Source organism: Leuresthes tenuis, unplaced genomic scaffold (genome assembly GCF_036924035.1).
Source record: "Leuresthes tenuis unplaced genomic scaffold, fLeuTen1.0.hap1 SCAF_17, whole genome shotgun sequence".
Classification (NCBI taxonomy): domain Eukaryota; kingdom Metazoa; phylum Chordata; class Actinopteri; order Atheriniformes; family Atherinopsidae; genus Leuresthes; species Leuresthes tenuis.
In genome coordinates this window covers 1,269,256-1,290,357 of record NW_027325371.1, presented here as the reverse complement: position 1 = coordinate 1,290,357, position 21,102 = coordinate 1,269,256, and the positions used below count along the sequence as shown (strand labels likewise).

The 21,102-nt window shown below is 47.1% G+C and overlaps 2 protein-coding genes across 3 annotated transcripts in view; one reads left to right on the top strand and one right to left on the bottom strand.

The window, feature by feature from the left end:
* Window positions 1-1,798: 1,798 nt before the first annotated feature.
* mettl23 (methyltransferase 23, arginine) lies at window positions 1,799-5,478 on the bottom strand. 2 transcript variants are annotated; one of them, XM_072368115.1, is made up of 5 exons: window positions 5,150-5,209; window positions 4,411-4,575; window positions 3,936-4,173; window positions 3,556-3,640; window positions 1,799-2,479 (listed from the first exon to the last, which is right to left on the bottom strand). In XM_072368115.1, the coding sequence occupies exons 2-5, from the start codon at window positions 4,492-4,494 to the stop codon at window positions 2,317-2,319; spliced, it is 570 nt and encodes a 189-aa protein (XP_072224216.1). In that variant the 5' UTR covers window positions 4,495-4,575; window positions 5,150-5,209; the 3' UTR covers window positions 1,799-2,316. The 2 variants fall into 2 exon arrangements, with proteins under 2 accessions (XP_072224216.1, XP_072224215.1); XM_072368114.1 differs by having other exon boundaries at window positions 1,800-2,479; window positions 4,411-4,515; window positions 5,150-5,478.
* Window positions 5,479-5,576: 98 nt separating this feature from the next.
* jmjd6 (jumonji domain containing 6, arginine demethylase and lysine hydroxylase) overlaps window positions 5,577-21,102 on the top strand; it is a 154,358-nt gene continuing 138,832 nt past the window's right edge. Inside the window, exons 1-6 of the mRNA XM_072368105.1 lie at window positions 5,577-5,972; window positions 9,262-9,650; window positions 9,737-10,023; window positions 12,936-13,071; window positions 14,861-14,996; window positions 16,881-17,019. Of these exons, the coding sequence (XP_072224206.1) occupies window positions 5,844-5,972; window positions 9,262-9,650; window positions 9,737-10,023; window positions 12,936-13,071; window positions 14,861-14,996; window positions 16,881-17,012 (1,209 nt within the window). The 5' untranslated portion in view covers window positions 5,577-5,843 and the 3' untranslated portion in view covers window positions 17,013-17,019. The remainder of the gene's footprint in view (window positions 5,973-9,261; window positions 9,651-9,736; window positions 10,024-12,935; window positions 13,072-14,860; window positions 14,997-16,880; window positions 17,020-21,102) is intronic.

Below are 21,102 nucleotides of genomic sequence, written 5' to 3'. Positions count from 1 at the left end.
CAAAGCTCTGGTCACATAAGTGTGAAAAGACTCCAGTGAACTGACAACAGGCTGCTGAGTCCGATGACTTCATTCATTAAACTATCGGCCCTCTTCATAGAGACACTGATGGTGAAAAAGGAGCTCACAGACAACTGAAACAGCCCTCAGAGTAACAACAAGCTGAATTTGTGTCTTTGATATCACAAGAATTTATAGTTGAAGGCAAAAACATCAAAAGTAAAAACGCTTTAACTGAACGGACGTCTCCTCACTGAAAATATGAAAAAGTTTCAGGCCTCAACAAGATCATGTGTCTGGAACACTGCTGTTAAAGTGCTGCAGGACTTACTAACCGACTTACTGATTTATTAACTTACTAACTGACTTACTAACATATTTACTGACGTACTGATTTATTTACTAACTTACTGACTTACTAACTTACTAACTAACTGACTTATTGACTTACTAACTAACTGACTTACTAACTAACTGACTTACTAACTTATTGACTTACTAACTTACTGACTTATTTACTGACTTACTAACTGACTTATTAACTTACTAACATATTTACTGTCGTACTGACTTATTTACTAACTTACTGACTTACTAACTAACTGACTTACTGACTTACTAACGTACTCACTGACTTATTAACTAACTGACTTACTAACTGACTGACTTACTAACGTACTCACTGACTTATTAAGTTACTAACTTACTAACTGACTTATTAACTTACTGACTTATTAACTTACTGACTTACTAACGGACTGACTTACTAACGTACTAACTGACTTATTAACTTACTGACTTACTTACTAACGTACTAACTGACTTATTAACTGACTGACTTACTAACTTACTGACTTACTAACTGACTTATTAACTTACTAACTGACTTACTGACTTACTAACTTACTGACTTACTAACGGACTGACTTACCAATGTACTAACTGACTTATTAACTTACTGACTGCCTTATTAACTTACTAACTTACTGACTTACCAGCGGACTGACTTACTAACGTACTAACTGACTTATTAACTTACTGACTGCCTTATTAACTTACTAACTTACTGACTTACCAGCGGACTGACTTACTAACGTACTAACTGACTTATTAACTTACTAACATATTTACTGTTGTACTGACTTATTTACTAACTTACTGACTTACTAACTTACTAACGTACTAACTGACTTATTAACTTACTGACTGACTTATTAACTTACTAACTTACTGACTGACTTACTAACTTACTGACTGACTTACTTAGGCATGTAATAGATCTTAATAAAAATACAGAACAAAAACACACATGAACATGTTAATCTGACTTGAACTGATCTAAAGTGGAGGACCAGGCTGGGTTCATCCCATCATCACAACTTAAAAGTGGCTGTTTTCACTCCTTGTTACTTAAACTACCCCAAACAGCTTCTTATTTGCAAAATTCTCATAAATTCTCTTTGATTTCTTGGAATAAACCCTGCACATATGTTAAAAAACTGCTTTCAAATGACTGGAAATAGTTTTGCATGGTAACGCGATAGATGTTAAAAAGTGTCACAAGTATGAAGAGAAATCAACACAGAGTCTTAACGGTGTGGAAACAAAGTCATTAAAGGAAGCTGATGGATCACGATGGGAAACATGGAAGAACTTTTACCAGATTCTGCATCTGGTTCAGTTTTATAAAGACAGTGAAGGAGGTCAGAGAAGATGCTGAGAATCTGTTAAATAAAGGATCAAACCGATTAAAAATACTGATTTTATTGCATTCCAGGAAACTTTTGGATGATGCACGAAATCCTCTGCATGACACGGGACCGTTGACCTGCTGACTTTTGTTTCCAAGCATCATTAAAGTCAGAAAATCAGCTCAGACTCTGGAAACGCTGCTTCACACCTTTTATTCATCCATTAAAAACATAAAATGTTCCTGTGCTTACCAGGTTTCTGTCTGCTTCCACAACACAGGCCCATTCACAGTCAAACTTCCAGCAGAACCAACCAGAACTGGGTTCTGTTCACAGTCCAGGCTGCAGCTCAGAGAAACGCTGCCCTCTGCTGCTGACAGGAGGAAGCGCAGCCATCACCGACTGCAATGATGAAAACTTTAAACCCGCTTTCTCTGTCCACCTGCTGCTCACTCTGACCCGAAAGCCCAGCTCAGAGCCTTCAGTCGGGTCCACGTCTTGCTCTGATTACGTCTCAGACTCTGATTCATCATGAATGTCTCAAAGTGCTGTTAAGAGCATTAAAACCTTCAGCAAAGAGCTTTCTTTCAGCCTAAGTGTGACAGAGGAGCTACTTCCTCTCAGTTTAAAGGACTTCCTGCTTGCTGATAATCATCATCTGGATGCTGTGGTTCCCCGGCAGAGTCGACCCGGCCAGCTCAGATTCATCTGCATCAAACTGGTCCAGCGGAACTTCGACACAGTTCAGTTTCCACCTGTGGAGCAGCGCCTCGATGGACCAGTCGGCACTGCGGCAGAAGAAGGGTTAAAGAGCTGCTAAAGAGCTGCTAAAGAGCTGCTAAAGAGCTGCTAAAGAGCTGCTAAAGAGCTGCTAAAGAGCTGCTAAAGAGCGTTAAAGAGCTGCTAAAGAGCGTTAAAGAGCTGCTAAAGAGCTGCTAAAGAGCTGCTAAAGAGCTTTAAAGAGTGTTAAAGAGCTGCTAAAGAGCTGCTAAAGAGCGTTAAAGAGCTGCTAAAGAGCTGCTAAAGAGCTGCTAAAGAGCTGCTAAAGAGCATTAAAGAGCTGCTAAAGAGCATTAAAGAGCTGCTAAAGAGCTGCTAAAGAGCATTAAAGAGCTGCTAAAGAGCTGCTAAAGAGCTGCTAAAGAGCGTTAAAGAGCTGCTAAAGAGCGTTAAAGAGCTGCTAAAGAGCGTTAAAGAGCTGCTAAAGAGCTGCTAAAGAGCTGCTAAAGAGCTGCTAAAGAGCGTTAAAGAGCTGCTAAAGAGCGTTAAAGAGCTGCTAAAGAGCTGCTAAAGAGCTGCTAAAGAGCTGCTAAAGAGCTGCTAAAGAGCGTTAAAGAGCTGCTAAAGAGCGTTAAAGAGCTGCTAAAGAGCTGCTAAAGAGCATTAAAGAGCATTAAAGAGCTGCTAAAGAGCATTAAAGAGCTGCTAAAGAGCATTAAAGAGCTGCTAAAGAGCATTAAAGAGCTGCTAAAGAGCATTAAAGAGCTGCTAAAGAGCATTAAAGAGCTGCTAAAGAGCTGCTAAAGAGCATTAAAGAGCTGCTAAAGAGCTGCTAAAGAGCGTTAAAGAGCTGCTAAAGAGCTGCTAAAGAGCTGCTAAAGAGCGTTAAAGAGCTGCTAAAGAGCTGCTAAAGAGCTGCTAAAGAGCGTTAAAGAGCTGCTAAAGAGCTGCTAAAGAGCGTTAAAGAGCTGCTAAAGAGCTGCTAAAGAGCTGCTAAAGAGCATTAAAGAGCTGCTAAAGAGCTGCTAAAGAGCTGCTAAAGAGCGTTTCAGACCGAAGGAAACAAAGGCTTCTGAACACTAAAGCAGGTAAATGTGCTCAGAAGAGCAGAACATTTTCGTCTGGAGAGGAACAGCAGCTTCACCTTCTCAGTTGGTACGTGGTCCAGAACTGAGCTCCGGGGTTTTTCCTCAGCAGGCAAACAATCGTCAGGAGGATGTCCTCAAAGTCTGAAACAGGAAACATTGGCTCAGAGTCACAGGCAGCATAAACACAGTGAGAAAAAACGCTGTAAAACAGGAAGAACGGGGGTCCCAGCCCCTCCAGTACAAAGCCCTGCATGAGTGTTTCTGTGAAAAGGAAGCAGCAGAAAGCTCAGTTTCTTTCAGTTACCTCAAACAGCCAATCAGCTCGTCACATTCTCCCTTTCGTTGTTATATTTTATGAACACCGTCTAAATGAAAGCTGCAAAAACTATGCAATCCCCAGACCGAGGACGTCCATTCAGCTGATAAAGCTGCCCACCTTCAGGGTCGTAGAAGAGGTCTGAGCCCAGGATCACGTGGACCCTGGGAAGCAGCAGGAGCTCGGGGGAGACTTCCCCCCAGCTGAGGCCCAGCACGGCCACGTCCTGCAGGCCGTTGGCCTCGCAGCTGCGCCTGCAGTTCTGCAGACACAGCGGTTTGTCCGCGCTGTCGGACAGGATCACGTCGGCGCCGCACCGCGCCGCCACCACGCCTGGCAGACTCACACCTGCACCGAGCTGGAGACAGACAGGGGTCAGAGGTCGCTGAGCAGGACAGCCAAACCTCACACATCGTTCAGGAGCCATTTTCTATGTGTGGAACAGATCGAAGGGTCTGGTCCATTTAGAAAGATAAGACTCTGACTCGTTTCCCTTTCCATCAGCAGGCATCGTTACCATGGCAACACTAAGTGTGAAGTTTAGGCAGCCTGAGAGCAACACCTGTCCTGGTTTTCCAGGACGGATCCGGCTCACCTCCAGCACTTTCCTGCCTCGCAGCTCTTCTCTGTGCGTCCACAGATACTGCGCCAGCACCACCGCACACGGCCACACGTACATCCCATAATGTGGGTCCAGAACCTGAACACAGGGTCACAGTCAGGTTCAGCATGTTCAGCTGTTCGTGTCCCACAAAGAGACCTGAAAACATTTAAAACAGAGGGAAGTTTTCCATCTGTCTGTGATCGTTTCCAAGTGAAAACAGACGATCAGTTTTCAATCCCCAGGTGAGCAGCATCAGAACAAAACAACCATTTAAAGAGGTCTGGCTTTGCAAAAGAAAAAAAATCAGCAGTCGTTTATGTGCAAATGTTCTTTAAAATAATTCATTTACACAGAAATCAATTAAAAGGGAATATTTCTGCACTCTTTTGAATATTCCTACTTTTTTATTCCCTTGTTTTTTTTTTATTTCCCACATTTTTTCTCTCCTGTGTGCCATTGATGTAATTAATTAAGATATTAACGTGTGCTGGATGTATGCCGAATTGCGAGGAGGACTCCAATAAACACTATTTAAGCCACTTTTCGTTGTTTTATCAGGTACAAAACACCCACACGCGTAATGTACTTAAATTCAGCTGATTTGTAAGTATATAGCCCATTTATTCCAAAACGGCACAACAGAGCAGCCGATTTACACCATAATTCGCTTGTAATTTCACTCATACGCGGTCTAACATGCAGTATAATGTATTCAGAAGCGGAAACAGACCTCAGGTATGGAGGCAGAAAGTGTCTCTTTGCTTTTCTTGTCCTCGAAAGTGAAATTTTTGTAAGTTACGTCTGTCGTGTCGCCTTCGCTGTGCTCCATCATGTGAGCTTACGTTTCAGAACTATCTCACGTGTTACAGATCCTACTCTTTGTTTTCGGATGAACGGCTTAAAAAAAACCAAAAATGTTTATTTTGTTCTTCATTGTATGGCTGCAGCAACGTTTGTATTTACTTCCGCGTTGGCCGCCATATTGGAAAAGAACGTTCAAACAGCCAATTAAATCAACCGGCGGGAAGTCTTTGGTCTGTTTTGTAACCAATCAGCGCTTTGTTTCTTGATACTCTCCAGCCAATCAGCTCCCAGTCTTCTTTCAGCTCCCACCCTATCTTTGGGGGCGGTTTGTAATTGTGTAATCAGTTGCAAAAGCATTATGTGTACCGCTGTCAGCTAGCTAGCTGCTCCTGCTAGCTGTGTTCCAAACTTTACAGACCAGTCAGGGTTTTAACTTATTTCACATTGGTAGCTGTAAGTTTTAGGCCCTCAACACATCACTCATTGTGGCGTTTTGTCAGATGATTAAATTTGTGCTGTACGTACAGCGCAGCTAACCGGTGCGGGTCAGTGAATGTGTTTCCATAGCCCCAAGTTAGCTCGTTAGCTAGCTGTTCATCGACAATTACACAGGAGGAGGAATGAACCATAAAAGTAAGAAGAGGATTAAAGAGGCGAAACGGAGCGCCAGACCCGAGCTGAAGGATTCATTAGACTGGATAAAACACGGTTATCATGACACTTTCGATCTGTCTCCTCGCACCGTGAAGGTAACTGTCAACATAGCCGAGAAGCTAAGCTAGCAGCGGCTAGCTCACGGAAGAAGTGCAGCTGGTCACGTAGACAATGTAGGAGCCGGTGTTACGACACATGCTGTTACCTGTTACACAAATTCAGTTTAAATGGCACTATTTTCCGTCTTTACGGTATATATTTTATAATGTGTAGCAAACATTAAGAGAAAGGGGCACATGTGCAGTTCAACACTGGGAGAAGCAGCCAACTATTTTTATGTAACTGCAGACATTATGAACGCCATGTATTCACATTTTGTCTCCACAGTTTGATTTAACTTGTTGATCTAAATCCATTTTTTTCATTTCAAACCTGCAACACGGTCAAAGAAAAGTTTTCAGCTCGGTGGCTGTAACCATGATCTGTCTATTAAAGTCTTTCTGATGAAAATCAGGTCAAAGATCAGACTTCAGCTGAAGCTCGTGTTCACATGAACTGCTGCCTCGCGCAAAACAAGATCCAAATGTGCTTCATCAGATTCACTCATCGAGTTTAAGATTTATAAAGTTTATAATTAGCTCTGAAAGATGAAGAAGAAGAACCGTTTATATAATGATATTAGAAGGTAGAAGCAGAAGTTTATCTCTGAGCTGATGGAAACATTTAATGAAAAACTCCTGATCAGCTTCATTTCTTCATATTTATCCATAAAAACAGGAAGCAGCTGCAGAGATTCACTGAAACATGTTGAAACCTGAACATAAACCCAGAATCTGAGGCAGAAACAGAGTTTTTTTCTCAGTTCTCAGCAGCTTTAAAGTGAATCTCTGGTCTGAGCTCCTTTATTCTCCAACACAGCCTGAACCCTCTGAGACCAGCTTTCTGTCATTTCTTTAAGGAGTCTTCAGGAATAGTTCTCCAGGCTTCTTGAAGGACATCCCAAAGCTCTTCTTTGGATGTGGGCTGCCTTTTGTTCCGTTCTCTGTCAGATGATCCCACACTGCTTCAATAATGTTGAGGTCCGGGCTCTGGGGAGGATTCATCCCTCCATAAGACCTGTTGCCACTGATTTTCAGTCCACTTCTTGTGTCATTTGGCACAGCTCAGCCTTTTCTCCCTGTTTCCCTTCCTTAAGAACGGCTTCTTGACAGCCACCCTTCCATGGAGACCATTTCTGATGAGGCTTGGGCCAACAGTAGATGGATCAGCTGAAGGTCCAGATGCATCTCTCAGGTCCTGTCAGGTCACAGCTGGATTTTTTCCTCTTTCTTAAGGACATCACTTTCAGATCCTGTTCATCTGCTGTAGATAGTTTTTTAGGCCTGACACTTCTTCTTTTGTCCTCCACTTGTCCAGTTTCCTCAAATGTTTTAAGGACACACTGCACACCATGCTGAGATATGCCAAGTTTTCAGCTAATAGCTCTTTGGGAATCACCTTGTTGCTGCAGAAATCCTATTTTCTGTCTGTCAAACTGTGTTTTCTTTGCTGTTTTTCATAGATGCAGCTAAAGAAATGGGAACAAATGATGTGTCTTTGTGACAAAGAGCCTAAAGATCCAGTTTAAAATGGCTTCTTTGCTAAGTTGTCTGTTCTGTGTCGACACAACACTGGTTCATCCCTTGAGTTAGGAGCCTTTTTTCTGCCTGAATGGGTCAAAGGTCAGAGTTAAGTGGCTGAACAAAGAAAAACACTGAAAATGCTCAGGAACAAGGACTGAAAATGAGGGAAAAAAGCAGAAAATGTCCAAAGAAAAACTGTGAAAGAGCTTCAGAAAGCTGCAGAACTGTTGATCAGGACACTTTAAAGGCTTCAGAAAGCTGCAGAACTATTGATCAGGACACTTTAAAGGTTTCAGAAAGCTGCAGAACTGTTGATCAGGACACTGTAAAGGTTTCAGAAAGCTGCAGAACTGTTGATCAGGACACTTTAAAGGTTACAGAAAGCTGCAGAACTGTTGATCAGGACACTTTAAAGGTCCCAGAAAGCTGCAGAACTGTTGATCAGGACACTTTAAAGGTTTGAGAAAGCTGCAGAACTGTTGATCAGGACACTTTAAAGGTTTCAGAAAGCTGCAGAACTGTTGATCAGGACACTTTAAAGGTTTCAGAAAGCTGCAGAACTGTTGATCAGGACACTTTAAAGGTTTGAGAAAGCTGCAGAACTGTTGATCAGGACACTTTAAAGGTTACAGAAAGCTGCAGAACTATTGATCAGGACACTTTAAAGGTTTCAGAAAGCTGCAGAACTGTTGATCAGGACACTTTAAAGGTTTCAGAAAGCTGCAGAACTGTTGATCAGGACACTTTAAAGGTCCCAGAAAGCTGCAGAACTGTTGATCAGGACACTTTAAAGGTTTCAGAAAGCTGCAGAACTATTGATCAGGACACTTTAAAGGTTTGAGAAAGCTGCAGAACTGTTGATCAGGACACTTTAAAGGTTACAGAAAGCTGCAGAACTGTTGATCAGGACACTTTAAAGGTCCCAGAAAGCTGCAGAACTATTGATCAGGACACTTTAAAGGTTTCAGAAAGCTGCAGAACTGTTGATCAGGACACTTTAAAGGTTTCAGAAAGCTGCAGAACTGTTGATCAGGACACTTTAAAGGTTTCAGAAAGCTGCAGAACTGTTGATCAGGACACTTTAAAGGTTACAGACAGCTGCAGAACTGTTGATCAGGACACTTTAAAGGTTTCAGAAAGCTGCAGAACTGTTGATCAGGACACTTTAAAGGTTTCAGAAAGCTGCAGAACTATTGATCAGGACACTTTAAAGGTTTCAGAAAGCTGCAGAACTGTTGATCAGGACACTTTAAAGGTTACAGAAAGCTGCAGAACTGTTGATCAGGACACTTTAAAGGTTTCAGAAAGCTGCAGAACTGTTGATCAGGACACTTTAAAGGTTTCAGAAAGCTGCAGAACTGTTGATCAGGACACTTTAAAGGTTTCAGAAAGCTGCAGAACTGTTGATCAGGACACTTTAAAGGTTACAGAAAGCTGCAGAACTATTGATCAGGACACTTTAAAGGTTTCAGAAAGCTGCAGAACTGTTGATCAGGACACTTTAAAGGTTACAGAAAGCTGCAGAACTATTGATCAGGACACTTTAAAGGTTTCAGGAACAGAAAGTAACTCTGGATCAGGACTGTTTGTGGGTCTGATTCAGGTTCTAAACGAGCTGTTTCCTGTTTGGATTAAGTAAAAAAGGTTAAAAATGTTCTGATCCAAAGCAGCGCAGCAGCTTTACGTGACTCTGGCTGCTGCTGGATTAAATCTTTCCTTGCAGATGGAGGGAAAGACCCTAAAAGTCTGCGTTGTGTTTCAGGACAACGTGGAGCGCGTGGACACCCTCCGCCTCAGCCCCGAAGAGTTCATCCAGCGCTTCGAGCGGCCCTACAAACCCGTGGTCCTGCTCAACTGCCAGGAAAGCTGGCCCGCCCGGGAGAAATGGACCATGGAGCGCCTCAAACGCAAGTACCGCAACCAGAAGTTCAAGTGTGGCGAGGACAACGACGGCTACTCGGTGAAGATGAAGATGAAGTACTACATGGAGTACCTGGAGAGCACCAAGGACGACAGCCCGCTCTACATCTTCGACAGCAGCTACGGTGAACACGCCAAGCGCCGGAAGCTGCTGGACGACTACCAGGTGCCCGTGTTCTTCAGGGACGACCTGTTCCAGTTCGCCGGCGAGAAGCGCCGACCGCCGTACAGGTGCGCTCGCCGCTTTCACCTCCGAGCAGCCGCTCCCGGCGCTCTGTTCGCCTGTCAATCACCGGTTTAATGTCACCCCCCCGCAGGTGGTTTGTGATGGGCCCGGCCCGCTCCGGCACCGGCATCCACATCGACCCGCTGGGCACCAGCGCCTGGAACGCCCTGGTCCAGGGCCACAAGCGCTGGTGCTTGTTCCCCACCAACACGCCGCGGGAGCTGATCAAGGTGACCCGGGAGGACGGCGGGAACCAGCAGGACGAGGCTATCACCTGGTTCAGCGTGGTGTACCCCCGCACCCAGCAGCCCACCTGGCCCGCCGAGTTCAGGCCGCTGGAGATCCTGCAGGGACCCGGGGAGACGGTGTTCGTGCCGGGTCAGTTTCATCCAGAGTTCTGCCCAAAACCCGGTTCAAAAACACCCAAAGTTATGGAAAACTGAACAGAAGCACGGGTTCTGGTTCTGGTTCTGGTCCAAGTTTTCATGATCGTCTTTAAATCTTTCTGATTCTTTTCTGTTCACCGGAGGCTCACCAGTCCTCACCCAGTCCTCACCTGTCCTCACCTGTCCTCACCCAGTCCACCTGTCCTCACCTGTCCTCACCCAGTCCACCTGTCCTCACCTGTCCTCACCCAGTCCACCTGTCCTCACCTGTCCTCACCTGTCCTCACCCAGTCCACCTGTCCTCACCTGTCCTCACCCAGTCCACCTGTCCTCACCTGTCCTCACCCAGTCCACCTGTCCTCACCCAGTCCACCTGTCCTCACCTGTCCTCACCCAGTCCACCTGTCCTCACCAGTCCTCACCCAGTCCTCACCTGTCCTCACCTGTCCTCACCCAGTCCACCTGTCCTCACCTGTCCTCACCCAGTCCACCTGTCCTCACCTGTCCTCACCCAGTCCACCTGTCCTCACCTGTCCTCACCCAGTCCACCTGTCCTCACCTGTCCTCACCTGTCCTCACCCAGTCCACCTGTCCTCACCTGTCCTCACCCAGTCCACCTGTCCTCACCCAGTCCACCTGTCCTCACCTGTCCTCACCCAGTCCACCAGTCCTCACCTGTCCTCACCCAGTCCACCTGTCCTCACCCAGTCCACCTGTCCTCACCTGTCCTCACCCAGTCCACCTGTCCTCACCTGTCCTCACCCAGTCCACCTGTCCTCACCTGTCCTCACCTGTCCTCACCCAGTCCACCTGTCCTCACCCAGTCCACCTGTCCTCACCTGTCCTCACCCAGTCCACCTGTCCTCACCTGTCCTCACCTGTCCTCACCCAGTCCACCTGTCCTCACCTGTCCTCACCCAGTCCACCTGTCCCCACCTGTCCTCACCCAGTCCACCTGTCCTCACCTGTCCTCACCTGTCCTCACCCAGTCCACCTGTCCTCACCTGTCCTCACCCAGTCCACCTGTCCTCACCCAGTCCACCTGTCCTCACCTGTCCTCACCCAGTCCACCTGTCCTCACCTGTCCTCACCCAGTCCACCTGTCCTCACCTGTCCTCACCCAGTCCACCTGTCCCCACCTGTCCTCACCCAGTCCACCTGTCCTCACCTGTCCTCACCCAGTCCACCTGTCCTCACCCAGTCCACCTGTCCTCACCTGTCCTCACCCAGTCCACCTGTCCTCACCCAGTCCACCTGTCCTCACCTGTCCTCACCCAGTCCACCTGTCCTCACCTGTCCTCACCCAGTCCACCTGTCCTCACCTGTCCTCACCCAGTCCACCTGTCCCCACCTGTCCTCACCTGTCCTCACCCAGTCCACCTGTCCTCACCTGTCCTCACCCAGTCCACCTGTCCTCACCTGTCCTCACCCAGTCCACCTGTCCTCACCCAGTCCACCTGTCCTCACCTGTCCTCACCTGTCCTCACCCAGTCCACCTGTCCTCACCCAGTCCTCACCCAGTCCACCTGTCCCCACCTGTCCTCACCCAGTCCACCTGTCCTCACCTGTCCTCACCCAGTCCACCTGTCCTCACCTGTCCTCACCCAGTCCACCTGTCCTCACCTGGCCTCACCCAGTCCACCTGTCCTCACCTGTCCTCACCCAGTCCACCTGTCCTCACCTGTCCTCACCCAGTCCACCTGTCCTCACCTGTCCTCACCCTGTCCACCTGTCCTCACCCAGTCCACCTGTCCTCACCTGTCCTCACCTGTCCCCACCTGTCCTCACCCAGTCCACCTGTCCTCACCCAGTCCACCTGTCCTCACCTGTCCTCACCTGTCCTCACCCAGTCCACCTGTCCTCACCCAGTCCACCTGTCCTCACCTGTCCTCACCCTGTCCACCTGTCCTCACCCAGTCCACCTGTCCTCACCTGTCCTCACCCAGTCCACCTGTCCTCACCTGTCCTCACCTGTCCTCACCCAGTCCACCTGTCCTCACCTGTCCTCACCCAGTCCACCTGTCCTCACCCAGTCCACCTGTCCTCACCTGTCCTCACCTGTCCTCACCCTGTCCTCACCTGTCCTCACCCAGTCCACCTGTCCTCACCTGTCCTCACCCAGTCCACCTGTCCTCACCCAGTCCACCTGTCCTCACCTGTCCTCACCCAGTCCACCTGTCCTCACCCAGTCCACCTGTCCTCACCTGTCCTCACCTGTCCTCACCCTGTCCACCTGTCCTCACCCAGTCCACCTGTCCTCACCCAGTCCACCTGTCCTCACCTGTCCTCACCCAGTCCACCTGTCCTCACCTGTCCTCACCCAGTCCACCTGTCCTCACCCAGTCCACCTGTCCTCACCTGTCCTCACCCAGTCCACCTGTCCTCACCTGTCCTCACCCAGTCCACCTGTCCTCACCCAGTCCACCTGTCCTCACCCAGTCCACCTGTCCTCACCTGTCCTCACCCAGTCCTCACCAAAGAGAACTAAAATGTCCTTCTCTCCTTTATTGATCCGTGATGTGAACAGATGATCAATAGAATGATCGATTATTGAAACCGAAACCAAATTCGCTCTGAAACAGTGAACAGGCAGAAACGGGTTCAGTCCGTTCTGACAGCACCGACCCGGATGTGACCTAAACTCACCCAGTGCTGATGGAGGTCGGATTAAACCTGTGGCACAGCTCCAGGATTTAGACTGCACCCGACAGACTGGGCTCCACAGGGGGCTGCTGGGTCAGACAGTGGTTCTGTGCTGATAGCTGACAGCTGTGGGGATCTAAGAGGAAACGTTTAGTCTCACACGGCACAATATGTGACATGTTGTGATCCACATGATAAAATAAAGTCTGTTTATGGCCACTTCAGGCTGTTTTTATCAACCAGTTGTGTGTTTTTCATCAGGTGGATGGTGGCACGTCGTCCTCAACCTGGACACGACCATCGCCATCACTCAGAACTTCGCCAGCTCGACAAACTTTCCCATCGTGTGGCACAAAACTGTCAGAGGACGACCCAAACTCTCCAGGAAGTGGTATCGGTAAGTTTTCACCTCTGATTGATTCACGCCTGATGAGGTAAACACAGACAGAATGAAGCTGTTCCTGCAGCCAGAAACACTCCAGCTCTATAGATACAGATAGTTACTGATCCCAGAGGGAAACAGGTTAGCAGTTAGCTGTAAGTTAGCTGTTAGCTGTGAGTTAGCAGTTAGCTGTAAGTCAGCAGTTAGCTGTAAGTCAGCAGTTAGCTGTAAGTCAGCATTGAGCTGTGTGTTAGCAGTTAGCTGTGAGTTAGCAGTTAGCTGTGAGTCAGCAGTTAGCTGTGAGTCAGCAGTTAGCTCTAAGTTAGCAGTTAGCTCTAAGTTAGCAGTTAGCTGTGAGTTAGCTGTGAGTCAGAAGTTAGCTGTGAGTCAGCAGTTAGCTGTAAGTCAGCAGTTAGCTGTGAGTTAGCAGTTAACTGTGAGTTAGCTGTGAGTTAGCTGTGAGTCAGCAGTTAGCTGTAAGTCAGCAGTTAGCTGTAAGCTAGCAGTTAGCTGTAAGTTAGCAGTTAGCTGTAAGTTAACAGTTAGCTGTAAGTTAGCAGTTAGCTGTATGTTAGCAGTTAGCTGTAAGTTAGCAGCAGATGCTAGCAAACAATGCTTTCTCATCAGCAGTAATGGACCAAGCCGGAGATGTGCACAGCACAGCGTAACTCGTAGTAATGCATGTGAACCGTTAATTACTGCGTTTAAACATTTTGGATTTATTAACCTCATTAAACAGTTGTACCTGGAGACCTCCATCTTTATCAGAAACATGCCGATAATGTAATGTTAACACAGCGAGAGTGAGGAGAGGACCGGTGTTGTGTTGGAAACACACCTTAAACACAGCTGCAGGTTGTCTGAGTTACAGAACGGAACCGTTCAGCTAGAAAGCTTCAGCTAACAAAGTAATGTGGGAACAATAATGTTCATCTTTCAGAAAGGAGCAGCAGTAACTCCTTAGAAGTTGGTGTACGTCATCTTCATTAGCTAAGCTGCTAGCGTTAGCTTCAGCTAACAAAGTAATGTGGGAACAATAATGTTCATCTTTCAGAAAGGAACAGCAGTAACTCCTTAGAAGTTGGTGTACGTCATCTTCATTAGCTAAGCTGTTAGCGTTAGCTTTAGCTAACAAAGTAATGTGGGAACAATAATGTTCATCTTTCAGAAAGGAGCAGCAGTAACTCCTTAGAAGTTGGTGTACGTCATCTTCATTAGCTAAGCTGTTAGCGTTAGCTTCAGCTAACAAAGTAATGTGGGAACAATAATGTTCATCTTTCAGAAAGGAACAGCAGGAACTCCTTAGAAGCTGGTGTACGTCATCTTCATTAGCTAAGCTGTTAGCGTTAGCTTCAGCTAACAAAGTAATGTGGGAACAATAATGTTCATCTTTCAGAAAGGAGCAGCAGTAACTCCTTAGAAGTTGGTGTACGTCATTTTCATTAGCTAAGCTGTTAGCGTTAGCTTCAGCTAACAAAGTAATGTGGGAACAATAATGTTCATCTTTCAGAAAGGAACAGCAGTAACTCCTTAGAAGTTGGTGTACGTCATCTTCATTAGCTAAGCTGTTAGCGTTAGCTGCTGCTAAAGGAAAAAACAACCAGCGATCTGACTCAGGATCTCTTACAGTTGTAAAGAAGGTGATGTGTGTGTTAAAGGCTGAGTCCATGTGCAGAACACACACCTTTGGTCCACGTAGACACATATCTCCAGTCTGACCCGTCAGCTCCTCTAACAGAACTTCCAGCTGAACTTCCAGGACTGTGACAGGTGAGGTAAAACCTGCCTGCATTTGTGCTTTCAGCATCCTGAAGCAGGAGCGGCCGGACCTGGCGGTGCTGGCGGACAAAGTGGACCTGCAGGAGTCAACGGGCATCGCCTCGGACAGCTCCAGTGACTCCTCGTCCTCCTCCTCCAGCTCGTCTGACTCAGACTCTGACGTATGTGCTGAAACACGCATTTCTTTGTCCTTCTTCTTCCTGGTCGTGTTTCTCTCAGGTTGAACTGTCGATGCCACAAACGGACGACGTTCCCACATTGTCCAAAGTGCTCGGTGTGATTAGGTTCTCCAGGAATGTTCCGGCTCCTGTTTGCCTACCGGCTTGAAACCAGGGCGGCAACTAATGATTATTAAGGGAACCGAGCATCTGATCAGGAACCCTTTACAATAAAAACTATTTAAAAGAGAAAAACAGCTTTCAGCCACAGTTATTCCATAACAGGACTATAGAACAGCAGCTATTAGCTTTCTAGCTAACATCCAGCTGTGCTAACACCTGTTAGCTTCTCTCCTCCTGTCTCTACCTTCATGAACTTTATTTTAATGCAGCTGAAATCCTAATAAAGCCTCTTATTTCCTGTTTTATTGTCTGTTATGAGACAGAATAACAGCAGTTAACAGGAACCATAATCAGCAGCCTCTGATGTTGCCTAGCTAACATCCAGCTGTGCTAACATCTGTTAGCTTCTCTCCTTAACCAGCAGCCTCTGATGTTGCCTAGCTAACATCCAGCTGTGCTAAATCTGTTAGCTTCTCTCCTTAACCAGCAGCCTCTGATGTTGCCTAGCTAACGTCCAGCTGTGCTAACACCTGTTAGCTTCTCTCCTTAACCAGCAGCCTCTGATGTTGCCTAGCTAACATCCAGCTGTGCTAACACCTGTTAGCTTCTCTCCTTAACCAGCAGCCTCTGATGTTGCCTAGCTAACATCCAGCTGTGCTAACATCTGTTAGCTTCTCTCCTTAACCAACAGCCTCTGATGTTGCCTAGCTAACGTCCAGCTGTGCTAACACCTGTTAGCTTCTCTCCTTAACCAGCAGCCTCTGATGTTGCCTAGCTAACGTCCAGCTGTGCTAACATCTGTTAGCTTCTCTCCTTAACCAGCAGCCTCTGATGTTGCCTAGCTAACATCCAGCTGTGCTAACACATGTTAGCTTCTCTCCTTAACCTGCAGCCTCTGATGTTGCCTAGCTAACATCCAGCTGTGTTAGCATCTGTTAGCTTCTGTCCTGCTGTCTCTGCTTTCATAAACTGTATTTTAATGCAGCTGAAATCCTAATAAAGCCTCTTATTTCCTGTTTTATTCTCTGTTATGAGACAGAATAACAGCAGTTAACAGGAACCTTAACCAGCAGCCTCTGATGTTGCCTAGCTAACATCCAGCTGTGCTAACACCTGTTAGCTCCTCTCCTTAACCAGCAGCCTCTGATGTTGCCTAGCTAACGTCCAGCTGTGCTAACACCTGTTAGCTTCTCTCCTTAACCTGCAGCCTCTGATGTTGCCTAGCTAACATCCAGCTGTGCTAACACCTGTTAGCTTCTCTCCTTAACCAGCAGCCTCTGATGTTGCCTAGCTAACGTCCAGCTGTGCTAACACCTGTTAGCTTCTCTCCTTAACCAGCAGCCTCTGATGTTGCCTAGCTAACGTCCAGCTGTGCTAACACCTGTTAGCTTCTATCCTTAACCAGCAGCCTCTGATGTTGCCTAGCTAACGTCCAGCTGTGCTAACACCTGTTAGCTTCTCTCCTTAACCAGCAGCCTCTGATGTTGCCTAGCTAACGTCCAGCTGTGCTAACACCTGTTAGCTTCTCTCCTTAACCAGCAGCCTATGATGTTGCCTAGCTAACGTCCAGCTGTGCTAACACCTGTTAGCTTCTCTCCTGCTGTCTCTGCTTTCATAGCAGGGGGGGGGCTGTTGTGAAACACAGAGGAAGGACCCCTGATAGACCTGGTTCCTGGAAGGCTTCCACACATGTGATTAAACCGGATTCCAGCAGGTGTTCCCATGTGGTTCTGACCAGGCTTGTGTTCTCTGCTTCCCCCGCAGGCCGGCTCGGGCTCCGAGGCCGACGCCATGTCTCACCGCAGGAAGAAGAGGCGCACCTGCGGCATGACGGCCAACGGAGACACGACCAGCCAGGACGACTGCGTCAGTAAGGAGAGGAGCTCGTCCCGGTGACCCGCGGGTGGAGGCCACGCCGGAGGCCGGGTGGAGGCTCCAGCTGCTCTAGTTTCTGTAAACATCTGAGCGACTGGCTGGCCTCAGAGATAAGATGGCTGCCGCTGGAGGCGAGGTGTAGATAAGTTGGGGGGGTCCTCCCGGGCGTGGGCCTGCCACCACTGTGCTTTTCATCTCTGATCTATAGGTTTGTCTCCTCCGGCACATGGAGGGGGAGGAGCTGCTTTCTGAGGAGGGCGGGGCTGTTTCTGCCTTTAACTGAACACCTTCAGGGCTCTGGCTTCTGTTTTTTAATGTGATGTAACTCTGTGTTGAGGGTTCAGGACGTTTTTAAAGGGTTTTCTTATTGTGCTGCATTCAAGTCCACTCAGAGCTCGGACCTCCCGCCTCAGAGGCTGGTTTCATGGATGGAAGTGGGCCGGTTGTTGCAACATCTGGACTGAACAGCTGGTGTGAGCTCGTAAAGCAGCGAGCGTGTCCCTGAACGCAGCATCGAAGCGCTCCTCTGGTGGTGGTAACAAGAAACAGAAACAAGGCTGAAAAGTCATGAATTTACTGAAAACATTCTTCATTTCCTCCTTTTTTTAAACACACGGTTCATCCATTTCCTGGAGCATAAACCGCTGCATTCGTGGGACTATTTTCAGCGGCGCATTGATCCAAATGCAGGCGGTTCTCTGATGTTTCTGCAGCTCGGACTCTTTTTCTGCACAAAAAGCTGTGAAACTCAGATGTCGGGCGCCGTCTTTCCCCGCCTCCTCGAGCCAAACACTCCACAGCATTAAGCCCCGCCCTCAGGTCGCCTCTTCTCCGCTTTGGTTAAACAGAACCGGCCCCAACGGGCCGTAAAAGGCGTTAAAGTGTGACTCAGACTCCGCCCGCTGTGGGAAACGTGCCAAACGCTGCAGAGGAAAGCGTCTCCAGGTGCTGAGGCGCGCCGAGTCGCTTCAGACTAAATGCTGAAGGTAAACTGAACACAAAGCTGGACCTGCTGCTGCCTCCAGATCATGTTCAGTCGGTGGAAAGTCTTTAGATGTTTTGTTTGAACTCCAGTTTTCAGATAATTGATTTTCGGTTGAGAGAAAGCAGGAAATAAAAGGTAAAACTCACGGTTTTAGCATCTAGATTCGAAGCTTTTTCAGCTTTTCTTCAGCAGAATCCTTTAAAACGAGTCTGTGAGTTCATCTTGAAGTGCCTAAAATGTTCGTTAGCAGCGGCTGTTTTTATCTGTTCTGAGGATTTAAAGGCCTCAGTGCCTTGGCATGAAGCTCCATCAGCTCCATCAGCTCCATCAGCTCCATCAGCTCCATTAGCTCCATTAGCTCCATCAGCTCCATCAGCTGAAGGTCTCTGTCCCTGCTCCATTAGCTCCATCAGCTCCATCAGCTCCATTAGCTCCATTAGCTCCATTAGCTCCATCAGCTCCATTAGCTCCATCAGCTCCATTAGCTCCATTAGCTCCATCAGCTCCATTAGCTCCATCAGCTCCATTAGCTCCATCAGCTCCATCAGCTCCATTAGCTCCATTAGCTCCATTAGCTGAAGGTCTCTGTCCCAGCTCCATCAGCTCCATCAGCTCCATTAGCTCCATCAGCTCCATTAGCTGAAGGTCTCTGTCCCAGCTCCATCAGCTCCATCAGCTCCATCAGCTCCATTAGCTCCATCAGCTCAGCTGAAGGTCTCTGTCCCAGCTCTATCAGCTCCATCAGCTGAAGGTCTCTGTCCCAGCTCCATCAGCTCCATCAGCTCCATCAGCTCCATTAGCTCCATCAGCTCAGCTGAAGGTCTCTGTCCCAGCTCCATCAGCTCCATTAGCTCCATCAGCTCCATCAGCTCCATCAGCTCCATTAGCTCCATCAGCTCCATCAGCTCCATTAGCTCCATCAGCTCCATCAGCTGAAGGTCTCTGTCCCTGCTCCATCAGCTCCATTAGCTCCATCAGCTCCATTAGCTCCATCAGCTCCATCAGCTGAAGGTCTCTGTCCCAGCTCCATTAGCTCCATCAGTTCCATCAGCTCCATCAGCTCCATCAGCTCCATCAGCTCCATTAGCTCCATCAGCTCCATCAGCTCCATTAGCTCCATCAGCTCCATCAGCTGAAGGTCTCTGTCCCAGCTCCATTAGCTCCATCAGCTCCATCAGCTCCATCAGCTCCATTAGCTCCATCAGCTCCATCAGCTCCATTAGCTCCATTAGCTCCATCAGCTCCATCAGCTCCATCAGCTCCATTAGCTCCATCAGCTCCATTAGCTCCATCAGCTCCATCAGCTCCATCAGCTCCAATAGCTCCATCAGCTCCATCAGCTCCATCAGCTCCATCAGCTCCATCAGCTCCATCAGCTGACCTGAAGGCTAAACATCTGTGAGGACTGATGCTCTGACAGACTCTGACTTTATTTCTGTTGCTTAATAAAAACTTTTCTATGACTCGAACACGTTGTCCGATCAGTTCTTTAACTTAAACCTGTGATAATTATCATAATTATACATCACTGCAGTCCTGACTGTCTGTCTCCTGGCTGTCAAAGAATATCCTGAATTCAAACATATATTAAACACAAACAGGAGTCTGTTTCAGCGTCACCGCTGAAGGTCGACTTCCCAAGACGGCAGAAAGTTCGGGGTTAACCCAACTCGACCGCAGGCACAGAGAAAGTGATTTTAACCCCACAAATATGAAAAGACCTGTAAGCTACAGTTAGCTACAGTAAGCTACCGTTAGCCTATCGTAAGCTACAGTTAGCTTATCGTAAGCTACAGTTAGCCTATCGTAAGCTACAGTTAGCTTATCGTAAGCTACAGTTAGCTACAGTTAGCCTATCGTAAGCTACAGTTAGCTTATCGTAAGATACAGTTAGCTACAGTAAGCTACCGTTAGCCTATCGTAAGCTACAGTTAGCTACAGTAAGCTACAGTTAGCCTATCGTAAGCTACAGTTAGCTTATCGTAAGCTACAGTTAGCTACAGTAAGCTACAGTTAGCCTATCGTAAGCTACAGTTAGCTTATCGTAAGATACAGTAAGCTACAGTTAGCTACAGTAAGCTACAGTTAGCTTATCATTCGAGAGTGAGGTCTGCGGTGTTGGCCATCAGTTCACTTACTTATTTTTGTGTAGGTAGTATGTTGCCAAATATTTAAACTGAAATAAACTGCCTGTGCAGGTAGTTCTGTCTCATGTTAGTTTGTCCTGTTATTGACGTAATGCTGTCAGCGCCTGGCAGTCCGGCTGAGTGACTGCCCCCAGGTGCACATTTGAATTGTTCAATATCTGTTAGATACTCCAGTTAAAATACTGTTAAAAAATTAAGTATCGGTTGTTTCCTCATCAATAAATCTTCCATCGAAAGTGTTTTTTGTCCCCAAAGCACTTAATTCTCATGCTTTTCTGTTTATTTCTGTCATAAAAAGGTGTTCGTACCCCCTCGACTCTACGAACTTTGATGCATTTTAAGTAGCATCTTCCTGTGAAATGATCAGAATGAGGCAGTCCATCAGTGCATTGATCGGCTTCTTAACTCCTGCAGTCGGGGTGAATGTACCTCACTTAAAGCCCTAATGGGGACCAGATGATGAGGGTTCACTGTCTTTTCCACGGTTGTGTTTGTCCTACATTGAATCTCTGTGATCGGTGCTGTTTCTACGCTGTGACAGGGTTCACTTACATACATTTTGTTTAGCACGTCCTGTATTCCCACACGTTTAAACATGAGAAGAAGAACACGTTCTTCAGGGGTCATTTCTATTTTTAACAAGCTATCAGTTCCAGCCGCCGTCGACACCTCAGAATCACTCGAATTAAGACTGTTTGCAAACAGAATTCTCAAACATTCTCTGGTTCATGAGACGTTCTTTGGTTTGATTTCTGAACTTCAGCCGTCAGATACGCAACTAAATCAAATAAAAACTTTTTAAAACCGTTTCCAAGGTCTTTTATTCAAAAGTTTGGACAGCCCCAGAGGTCATAATTCACCGAGCTGACTCCATTCAACGTCTGGTGAGCTCCGGCTTCAGATAATCACCTGAATGTTCAACAGGGCAGAACTTATTGATCGGGACTCTCTGTTTCCCGCTTTGACTGTTTTCCTTTGT